The following is an 11,800-nucleotide window of genomic DNA, read 5'->3' on the forward strand; positions in this document are numbered from 1 at the left end:
GGAATGCCAGTGCATATTGTCTAATGTATATCAATGACAAGGAGCAATACTTGATACAAGGTAATGTTATCGACATGGATTCTGCATGATATAGAATAGCTAAATGCATTGGTAAAGCAAACTTCTTTCACATGGATTTCCAGATTTTTGAAATGTTTTTAATAGTTATTGAAAGTTTTATTCCTGCCCCTAACTGTTAGATTGTTTTTGTGGGTGGAACAATTGCTGTTCAACTTTTAGATCAATAAAGACAATGCCAGTGTTTCAGCAGTATTAAGATAAAAAAAATAAACTGTTTGCTAATTTGTGAATATTTTAGACAAGTGATTGCAGAATTTTGGAGGGTTTATGTCAAGATTAGAGGAGAAATACAGAAACAGAGAAGTGAGCCTTTTGACATTAAAATTCTTATGTAGCTGCTTTTTTTCCCTAAGCTTCAGAGCTCTGATGCACTCTACTGGAGCGTGGAAACTTGAAAGCTTATGCAGTAAATTGAAATGTGAATAACTTAGCCCTACCAACCACACATCAAATCTAACTAATACATGGATTGGGAAATTTTTTTCAGGTCATGTAGTAATATGCAGCTATAAGGCTTTGTATGGAAGTGTTTGAAGAGAGGACAGAGAGCCCTTAGCATGAAGGTTTTGATAATGGCAGACAGAGAGCTGTCTGTGAAAGTGTCCAGAGATTCAGTAGTAGGTCAGGGAAAATATTCAGGTTCCTGTTTTCACATAGGGCAGAAGGCTCAAGTGCTCATTTGTTCAGTTTTTGAATGAGAGCCAATATTACCCTTGGCATTCCTAGATGGCCAAGGTTGGTCACGCACTTGCAGCCATAGGGTGTTTGGGCCCTGTAGGCTGCCTGTGCCATTCCAGTTTAGTCTGAGGCTTGTTCACTGTGGGACAGTTACAGCTGATGGATCCCCTGGGATCTGGCATACCTCTGCACAGACCATTCTCAAAACAAAAGGAAGATTACTCAGTTTAGCTGGTGTTCTTATCAGCTGACTTTCTGAATTCCTGTAGGCCTGCTCTCCTTCCCCTTTTCTCTTGGGAAGTTCAGCTGTGTCCAGCTCTCTGTGGCAGTAATACTGTAAAGAAGTGGTGGGGGGGTTTGTTACTATTCTCTGAATGTTCACATAGAGTGCTCAACAGATAGTAAAACCAGTTAAAACTAACATAGTTTGGGGGGTTTGGTGTTACACCGTACATTTCTGATAATTCACTTGAGGAAATCTGTTGAACATACTTTCTTCTGTCCTATTCTTTCTTTTTCTGAAACTTACATTTCATGTTACCACAGAGGAATTTAACAAAGAAACAGGACAGATCCTTGTTGGAATGGACACGCTGCCTTCTGATCTAAGGGATTATGTCAAGGAAGACAATAAACGTTTTGAAAAAGAGCTTGAAGAATGGGATGCAGAACTTGCTCAGAAGGCACAGCAGGAGAAATTGTTATCTCAGATACCCAGGGCACCAGCACCCTCTCCTGCTCCAGGTTAGCTGCTTCTACCTATTTGTAAAGGGAGTAGGACCAAAAATCACTGGGGATTGTACATCTCATTTTGCAACTTAACAAAGGAAGAAGTTAATTTGTGTAATCTTGAATTACAGCCATTTACTTGGCTAAGGTAACTGTACTTGAAGTTTAGCCTTGTTGGGGTGGCTTTTTGCATTTCATTTTTTATTTAAAGAAAATAATTATTCATTGGTTCTTTTGCCTTTTCCCTCCCAGTTCCTGAGTTTTTTTTGTTTTTTTTTTTGCCCCCTGTAGAAATGGAAGCTTTTAAGATAGGTCTCACCAGTCTGTTTTGAGGGTCTGTTAGTCTGTAAATGATATATTTCTTCTATTCAGGATGATTTAGTGTGAGACCTTCATTCACATTTTAAATTAGAACAGCATTTAGAGCTGAAGAGCAGAATAATTTATTTGGTGTTGTACAGTGAATAGATATAACAATAGTAGGGCGTGATTAAGAAATTACTGTGTGGAAATGAAGGTGTTAAAACTGTGGAAAAGATTCTGAGCAGCAGCTGTGAGGCCAATGCTTGTAGGAACCCAGCTAATAAGGACCACTGGCAATCTGATTATAAACGAGAGCTGCTTTGACACTTAAAAACCTGCCAGGTATTTGGTAACATCCACCTTTTGCTCCATTGCAGTGGGCTGTATATATTACATGAAAGATGACATGATGATTATCTGTCCAGATGTTCTCATTGCTGTATTTGAGTCCTAAAGATTGAGCATATATTTCTCATAACTATGTGTGACTGCAAAATGAGTGTAAGAAGTGCAGTGATTTAATGGCATTGCTTGTTTTGCAAACTCTGCAGAGAGTTACTTCATCATTTTCTAAGTTTTGAGTTCACAAACACTTTGAGACTCATGCTGTTTCTTTTGTTAGTAATGGAAAGTACAAAATGAATGTTTTATTTGTCTGCCAAAATTTGGTTTCATCATGTAAGGAATATAAGACACTATTTGTACTAATCAATTTATTGCTCTCAAGTGGAGGAGACTGAGATTTCCCTTAAGGCAGAAAAATATAATGTGTTTATTATTTTACAAAGTAAAAATAAATCTTGCACTCAAGTGGCTGGAGGTCATTCCATATGTTGATTCTGTATCCCACAGAAACTCCAGCTAGAATCTCATCTTTGTTCTCAATCATCCCTGATGATTGATTGATGAACACCCTCACTCAAGAGCTTTAATGGGTCTATAGACAGGACAGGTCTATTGCTCCCGATATAAAATCAGAGATACATTCACAGGGAAGTGTTGAAGATGACATGAGACACAGACTGGTGTAAAGTTGTATTTGTGAACTGTGTGACCTACCCTGCATTTTCTGTGTGGTTACCTTGTCTATGAGACAGTGATCCAAATAAAACTAATCAATTTAAAATTCATCCTTATGTTAACACACAAAATTGTTATCTTATTTCTGTCACTAAGTTCAAGCAGGAGAACCAGAGTATTTAGAGCAGCCATCAAGAACTGATATTTCAAAGCACTTAAAAGAAGATTCTGTACAAGCAATCAATAAAGCTTTAGCTGAACAAGAAGATAGAGGTCCAGAAGCTATAATGGATACGGTGAGGACATTTTGAAGCTTGAAATACTTCTTTTGCTTTTATTTTACAAGTGAAAATGATACAAACACTGATAAAAGGGTGTGAGTCTGGAAACTTTGAACTGCAAATTGCTTTATCTTCAGGGATTGTCCAACACTAAAGTCCCTTCAGAAAGTGTGTACAACAGTAATGGGCGTAGTGCAAAAAAAATACTAAAATAGGTATTCTCTATGGGATTAAAACGCTTGTCAGGAGTACAGCATATTGTTCAAATTACAATCAGCTGTTTGTGCCCACCATCTTTTAAAAATGTTAGATGATCCCATGTATTTTTGAGGAGTAAACATTGACAGACCATGTAAAAGACTTGAAAAGTACTGCTTTAGACATTTAGGTTTTTATCTGAGAAATATAAGAATATAATTGAGTTCCTTTGACAGACCTGTGAAAGTTAATGTAGATTTGAAAAATAAGGGGGTTTTCAGCAGTGTTCTGTAGCTTTAATGCAGATTCACAACTTGATGAAAATCGTTTTTTGTGTTTCATAGGATGCCTATATCAACTTAAAATGTCTCTAATCATCACTGTTGGTTGTTTCCGTTTTCACCTTGTACAAAATGTACTAAGAGGAATGGGACATCAACTATTTTATGGGTTATTAATGAAACTCATATTTGACTTTTTTTTTTCAGCAAATATTTTTTTCCTTCCCTATAAGTATGTAGATAAATGACAAATGTGTTTGCCACAAAACCAAGGACCATTAAAACAACATACGCACATGTCTTGAAACTATATCCATAAATGTACAGTATGGCTTCCTTAGGCATCCCTAGAAACCACTAGACCTCTAAACAATTTAGATCTCTGCAGAATGCTTCCTAAGATCAGGTGTGAGCCCTCATTAAACAGAAGCAGTCTGGCCCCAGATATCTTAAAATCTTTGAAAATTATGTGACTGCTTGTTGACACCCTGTTGACCTGCTGTGTTTTTCATCCCTCCTGTAGTGTCAGGAAAGCAGGGAAGCATGCTTCCTCTGCTAAACTGAAATCAAAGCGAACAGGGAAACTCATCTAACCCTGGATGAAAAAATGCTCTGCCATAAAGGCTTAGGCTGCTGCATATTGGCCTTTTTTGAGTTCTCAGAAAAGCTTAGTGGGAGGCTGTTTAATACGTGTTACTCCAGCTGAAGAGGTGGCTATGAAGATGCCAAAACACATTATGAAATGTCTTTCATAATGCTGTCCTCTTTCCAGGGTTTGTGGGCACCATCCCGGTGGGATGTGAGAGAATCTTGGACTTTTTTCCATGGATCAAGCGTTGTAGTTCAGGATAATGACACTTGACACTCTGGTCAGCCTTAGGACTTCACAAGACTGTGGTTGGGGAACACCGCCATCTGTTTAATGAGACAAAAGAAAAAAAACAAATCATGCAAGCATAATTTAGAAACAAATGTACTTCAGCTGTTAAAATGTAAAGTAAATTTCTAGTTAATCTGAAGATACTCTGTTAATGTTTAAAAGCTGCTCTCTGTATCCCCAAATTTCATTTAGGCAGAACTGTTCTTCCTTCTCACTGTATCAGCATGCTTTCTAATTATTCTACTTCCATATGCATTCAGACATGCAGGCATATATTCCATTCATTCACTTTTTGTTTGTCCATTTTTAAAAGGAAAGCCAACATCAGCGCATGTAACAGGATTGTAGGTTATTCACCACATTTTCATTTTGTCCATTTTCTGCCTTTTGTCCTTTTTTTTTTCTGCCCTCTGATTGCACAGTCTTCCTTTGTATTTGTACAGTGTTGGGTGTAAATAGATACTGAGTATGTTTTTGGAATCTTTGTTAAAAAGTGAGACTGTTGTTATAATTGCAGAACAAGTAGCATGGCATTTTGTGATTGCTTGGATTAGAGCCAAGGTTTAAGTTCTGCAAATGTTGTAAACTGCCTATTATTCTGTGATAGACCATAGGAGCCAAGATTTGTCTCCATTGTTTAAAACTTACTTTAACGTAGCAAGAATTTTAGTGACTAGGATAATCTTCTCCTGGTTTTCTGTTTAATTGCTCTCCTAAAAACCAAACCAGTTGAATGTAATGCTCCTTTAAATATTCTTTAAAATATCTTGATTGTTAGAAGCTTTTTTTGGTTTTTTTTTTTTTTTTCCTCTCAGAGCATCAGGAAATGTTAGCTTTTAGCTTGTTTCTATCCTTTAGTGTGACTTCATCAGGTATTTCAGATAAGAAGTATCTGACCTGGCCCTCTTCAAGGCCAGACTGGATGGGGCCTGGAGCAGCCTGATCTAGTGGGTGGCATCTTTAGGACTAGATGATCTTTGAGGCCCCTTCCTAAACTTTTCTGTTATTTTATGATATACTTAGTAATTTTGGGGTGAAATGTACAAAAAATGGTGGTTCACAGACTCATCCTTTACCAAGCGCCTTAAATTTGTAATGGATATTAGAGTTTCAATACTGGTATACTAACCTGTAAAGATAGCATTAGTGAATAAAGAACAAATGAAATAATTTTAGTAATTATGGCTTAATTTTAAAATGTATTGCTTAAAAAATTATAAATATCACTTGTATTCTCTAAATAGATACAGTTTCTGAATTTTTTCAGAATTTCAGCAGTGCACATCATTGTACTAGATCAGCCTGTTAGTTTGCATCTCTCCATAATTTTACTGTCTTTTCTGATGATGATGATGATTGTCCTTTTTTTCCCCAGACACATACTGATAATGGTTTTCTTCTGCAGAGCTCTGCTAATGCCCCAGCTCAAGCAGCTCCTACCCAGCGAGTGGTAGAGGTGGCGATCCCTGATGTAGGGACTTTTGTCATTGAGTCAGAGGAGGGGGGTTATGACGATGAGGTACCTCTGATTGCAGTTGTGTGCACCGCTCCTCCTCGGTGCTTTCTTGTGCTGCCTGATGAGAATTTTTGGCATGTTTGCACACTGTGACACCTAACAGACTTCTGCAAAACTAAATGCTTAGCGATTTGTAATCTTTACCAATGTCATAGTTTGTCATGAAATATGAAAGGAAAGCACTACAAACTCTAATTTGGCACGCTTTGCATGGTACCATTTACACTGAAGGTGTATTTGTCTCTTCAGCTGTGGAGGTTGAATGTTTATATTAGGCCAGGTAGCCTTCAAAATGCTGATGATAGACTGCACACTGCTGCATTATTTAAAAAGTGACAGGACACTGAGGGATGTTCTTAATGTTTGTGCTTTCTTGTCAGTCTAGTAAAGCTAATGTTCAAGTCTGATCTCTTATTTGCCAAGGTTAAGCTTTTCAGGCTTTGGGGATTAAATTAGCCATGAAAGTAACCTGAAAGTGCTATGGCTGGTAGAACTTACCCTTGCAAATCTTATAAAAAAAAAAAAAAATTCAGACTCAGGGTGAGACATGTACCTGGTACAACTTGAGGAATAATTGAGAGGCTCGTTGTTACTCTTAGAGGCATTATTTTTTGCTGCCCAGTTTCAGCAGTAGAAAGCAACGCTGCAGGTCATCAAACTGCCCTCCCTTGTCACTGCTTACTCCGTGTTTGTTGTGGTTGGGAACAGGGTTGGTGCAGCCATATTCTCAGGGGTCTGAATGTGGGTTCTTGGAGGGCATTAGCTTCCCTAGGGAAATGGATATTTCAGGTCATTCTGCCCTGGAAGTGTGATCAGTTAGAACTGGGAGTATGGGGTGGGGAATAAAATGGTTTAATTGACATCATCACACTGAGTTTAGCTTCTCACAGATGTGTAGTCTCCAGCTTGAAAGAAATGAGGATTTAAGCTCATATAATGACTTGCTTGTTAGTTTATTTCTTTTTACTTTTGTCCCCATGACATTGTCTTCCTAGAGGATAACTTTCTTGCCTATTTCCCTGTTCATTTTGTAAGTGTATTCACTTTTTTAAAATGTTGTTATGTGTGGGAGACTTGCAGGGAGTTTAAGATCTTTCATCTTTTGTTGCTGTGCCAGCAGTACCTTGGGCAGGGAGAGAGGGAGTGTTTTTCTTTGCTTACAGATAAAAAAGGAGAAAGGCTTTTCTGAATAGCTTGGATGTATCAAACTGTGTGTAACTGATGTGAATAGCAGTGAGACATGGCTTGTGTTTGGCTTGGTGTTTGTTAATTGTTTTGGGTTTGCTGTTTAAGGAATTTTCTGCAGATGCTTCAGGGATTGATTGCATTTGCAGCAGTGAGTCTCTTATTTTGACCTTGAAATATGCATAAAATACAGGTTTTATAGTTTACCATGGGTTTAGTGCAGTATATCTGAAGTGTGACTGGGTGATTTTTCTAGTTAAATTTTTTTTTTTTAAATCGTTAGATGGCCATGGGTAGCACTCATTCAGTGTGCAGTTTCTGCTTGGTACTAATGCTGAACTGTGCGTGTTTCTTTCCTGGGAAGTTTGGTCCATGTAACTTTTTTGACACAGTTTTCTTACTTCTTTTTTTTAATCTTATTTTTTGTAAGATTCCTTTAATGTTGTTACACTAAAACTATATATACACATGCCATGATTTGATTTGCAGAATATGCTCACCAGGTCTGTATTGAAATGTGCCATTTTGACGTATGCATGCATTAAGTTGCTTTTTCATCTTGCATGAGACTAAAAGCATATTGAATTTAATCATTAAAATATTAATTATTCAAAACTTTTACCTTCAATCCCTTGTGGCAGGTCATGCTGACCCCGAACATGCAAGGTATTATCATGGCTATAGGTAAAGCCAGGAATGTTTATGACAGGTGTGGGCCAGAAGCAGGGTTCTTTAAGGTATAACTAACATTTTCAACTTTTTCTCCTCTTGACTTTTCCTGTTAGATATGCTACTCTCTCAACCCCTTTCTGTATATAAAGTCTTTTCCAGAATTTATACATACTTCTTTATATCAGTCCTTCACTCAGATATTTCTCCCTTGAAAAATATACAGATATTTGCCCTCGTTGATATCAGTAGCTCGTATACCTTTCTGCATCTTAGCTTTTTAATAATAGTAGCGAGTAACATACTCGTAACACGAAACCTAGATGTGTAATCAGTAAAAATCCGTGGGTTTTTTCTCCTGTTAGTAATAAAACCCATGCCTTTGCTAGACTGTGGGACATCACGTTTTTTTTTTGCCCAGGACTTTAGTGTTTAGTCATTTGTTGTTTATTTCAACGATATGTTCTTGGTTTGTACTTCTTAAAATATTTTTAATAAATTGCTTGCTTTTGTGTAACTGCATGGGTGTCAATAATATTTATTTAGGCAGTTTTTTATTACTGGGAATTAGATGTTAGGCTTTTTGCGGTGATTAGTCTTCACTGTGATACCAGACTTAAGAATATGTTCATTTTCTTAAATACACAAACTTCTGAGCACTTTTAGCTCGTGACCTCTTGAATTTCCAGGATATTAGAAAGGGAATTGCTTTGACATGGTATAAAATGAAAAATCCTCTCAAACGTGATTTGGAGAGGGGAAAGAAGTTTCTTGCTTGTCATTGAGTAGTGGTCTGTTTTCTTCTTAATTGTTATGGCGTACTTCCACTGGAAGAAATTGTAAAAGCCACAAAACCCCCAAACAAACAACAGGCTAACAAACAAAAAGCCCTACCATCACCAACAAAAAGTTTGCAACCCCTTGGCAAGGAAATTGAAACCTGATGGGTTGGTTGGTTTGTCTGTTTGTGTGGGTGTTTGAAGTGGATACTTACAGAAGGATTATAACCATGACATGTTTGCAGGGTTGTCTCTCTTAACTGTGCCTGATCTCAGGGAGGGGAGAGGCACCTGCCACAGCCTCTGTTGAGTGAAATGGGGTTTGTTTGGGATTCAGTCCTGGTTGCTCTTTTTTTCAAATTTATTAATGAAAATATGACAATTATTTTTTAAGTTGAAAAAAATCCTCATTTGATCAAGTCACTCCTTATGAGAAAGTTCAATTATATCTAATTATATTTTTTAATATGAAGGGTGTTTTGATAGCTTTAAAACAGAAAATTACTTCAAAATAAAATTAATGCATTAGAGTTATCAAAACAATGCTCAGTTGAAATTATTTTCATTCTTTAATTTCGAATGCTTAAACATTTAGGCTTTATGGGGGCAGAATGTCTTTGAGTGAGAAAATGTTTTGACATAAAGTAGAAAACATTCCTTACTCATTTTCTACTGAAGTGTGTTTGCAATACTTAGAAGAGGTGAAACATGGTTCATTTTGAAGGAATACATTTGTATGAACGGATACAGATGAAGTGGTCCTTTTTAGGAGCAAAATTTTTGTTTTGGGATGCATCGGATTAAATCTCATGTTTTCCCATAACTTACTGTAAAAGCTTCTGTGATATCATTTAATACTGTTACTGTGTTCCTTCATGTGGTTTTTTTAAAATTAAATTAGTGTTTTCAGAAAACTGGGGTGGGAGTTTCTATATCTTCATTTTAATTTAACTCAGGTGAAACCCCTTTGTGTGGGTCATTGTTGCATTGCCAAGGTTTCACTCCCCCTCTAGATCTCAGGTTTAAGACATGACTAACATTCAGATATTTCTTGGTCAGTGGTCTCTTCAAATCATTGTTCTTTAACCTTTATAGACAACTCCTTGCAGAATGTTTCCATTAAGATCTTTATATAATACCCTGAGTGAGAAAATGAAGGCATATAGTACTTTTCTCTGCTGTCCCTTTTTCCTGTGTTCTGTGTAGAGAAATAGTGTTCTTACTTCATTTTGCATAAGATTTCTGAATCTGTAGAATATCACAGTATTTTAAAAATTAATACAAAAATACAGGGTTTGTGTTGTATTTTTCCTCCTCCTAAGTAATTATATGAAAAATTAAATGCCTAATAGCAGTTTATTTTTGTTTCCTCAATAAACAGGGTTTCATTGTTAGCAATGTGGACTTTCTAATGGTAGAACTTAAGATGTAAGAGAATAGAAACTTGGTGGCTTTTGGCATTTATGATGTTGTCCTAAACATTCTTTTTAATGGTAATGCATATCATGAGTATTTAAAGATATTGATGCAGAATATTCCATTCTCCTAAGTTGTAAAGGTCTCCACATGCTCTATGTTTAAACCTGTATGATTATTATCCTGCATGCTTAGTCCTGAAACAAAATGTGTTATTAGCAGAGGATGGGAGCCTAAATTTCTGATAGTTAAACGCCCGGTATTACAGCATAAAGGCATCTGAAATACTGAACAGGTTGTTTTGTTTTTTTCCTAACTGCTTTGGTGTTTTATTTTGTGCATACATTGTATTGTACTGAAAATTCGCTAATGTGTTAGCAAACCATCTGATAACCTGGAATGTATGTTAACATTTGTCACCATTTTTCTAATTATTTTTCTTGTTGCTGTTGTTTATGCTGTATAGTTTCAGTGAAAAAAATATAATGAACATATCAAAAGATGTTCATTAAAACCTAATGTGCTGGCAAAGCTGGAAAAGTAAATGCTTCTGATGACCTCTAAAGTTTATCTAAAATATTCAGTGAGGGCTGCATCCTGCCCTATAGGGCAGTACTGTTCATATTGAATTACTATTTTCTTTAGAAATCCTATCATTTGTTTTTCATTGAAAGACATATTTCATTCCCACTTATTATTTTCCAAATCATACATATTCACTAAAATTTGTCTAGGATATTTTTTATTCATGTCTTTGCATTTAACCATGTATTAGAGGTACTTTTTTTACCTTATGAGACTTCAGAAAATTTCTTTAGGTCAAGCATCTGAAATCTTATACTTGTCTTGAGCTTAAAGAAAATCTGAGGACTGGATAAATCTCCTTTCAGGGAGACATAGCACAGGACAGAAACTACTTTTGAAGGGAGGGTTTACTTGGGATTTTGTCAGGCTTGACAGGGGAGAGAAAGGACCAACTTGACAGTTTATCTGTTTGTTTTCTGTTTGTTTGCTTTTTTAAAAAGTTTAATAGTTTAGACTTCTTAGAAGGGTGGTCTGTGGAACTGTTAAAAAATTTTGTAGGCAAAATGTGATGGGATGTAAATTATCTTGTGTCTGTGATGTTTGAGTTAGAAGCCAGAAGGAATAATGTCTATTTTTTAAAATTATGTAGGCAATTAAATTGGAATACACACGTCTGCTAAAATTAGCCCAAGAAGATCCACCACCTGAATGTGATTATCGTTTGCGTCATGCAATTGTTTACTTCATCCAAAACCAGGCACCAAAGAAGATAATTGAGAGAACATTACTGGAGCAGTTTGGAGATCACAATCTCAGCTTTGATGAAAGGTAATAAGATCTGCACATCTCATTTCCTGTGTTCATGAATGTTCTCTGATGTGTGGAAACACCCCTTCATATTTGGCTGGTGTGTTTAGCTTTATCTCCTAGTTAATAGCTTGCAAGTTCACTTTGTAAAACAAATCATCTTTATAAAAATCCCTGTTAAAAGAGTAATCAAGAAGTTGCATTTATACTCATCTAAAATAAGTAGAAATGCTCAGTGTTCATAATTTTGCACATAGACTTCTGTACCTTCTTTCACTGTGTGTTTCCTCACTGCCCTGAAAGGCAGCAGTAGACAGCAGAGCCTTTCCAGCTGGGTGAGTGACTGACTTAAGAGCAAGACAATGTCTCTCTTCCACTCGAAATTCCATCTACTTACTTACATAAATAGGTAAATTAAAAGTTAGAAAACATTAGTCTGCTTTCTGTGTAGG

The 11,800-nt window shown here is 36.4% G+C and overlaps 1 protein-coding gene across 1 annotated transcript in view; it reads left to right on the top strand.

Moving 5' to 3' along the window:
- USP25 (ubiquitin specific peptidase 25) overlaps positions 1-11,800 on the top strand; it is an 86,247-nt gene that overhangs the window by 64,520 nt on the left and 9,927 nt on the right. Inside the window, exons 16-21 of the mRNA XM_008631569.2 lie at positions 1-60; positions 1,306-1,503; positions 2,968-3,107; positions 5,857-5,970; positions 7,794-7,889; positions 11,191-11,369. The exon at positions 1-60 is cut by the window's left edge and continues 169 nt beyond it. Of these exons, the coding sequence (XP_008629791.1) occupies positions 1-60; positions 1,306-1,503; positions 2,968-3,107; positions 5,857-5,970; positions 7,794-7,889; positions 11,191-11,369 (787 nt within the window). The remainder of the gene's footprint in view (positions 61-1,305; positions 1,504-2,967; positions 3,108-5,856; positions 5,971-7,793; positions 7,890-11,190; positions 11,370-11,800) is intronic.

Source organism: Corvus brachyrhynchos, unplaced genomic scaffold (assembly GCF_000691975.1).
Source record: "Corvus brachyrhynchos isolate BGI_N302 unplaced genomic scaffold, ASM69197v1 scaffold152, whole genome shotgun sequence".
Classification (NCBI taxonomy): Eukaryota; Metazoa; Chordata; class Aves; order Passeriformes; family Corvidae; genus Corvus; species Corvus brachyrhynchos.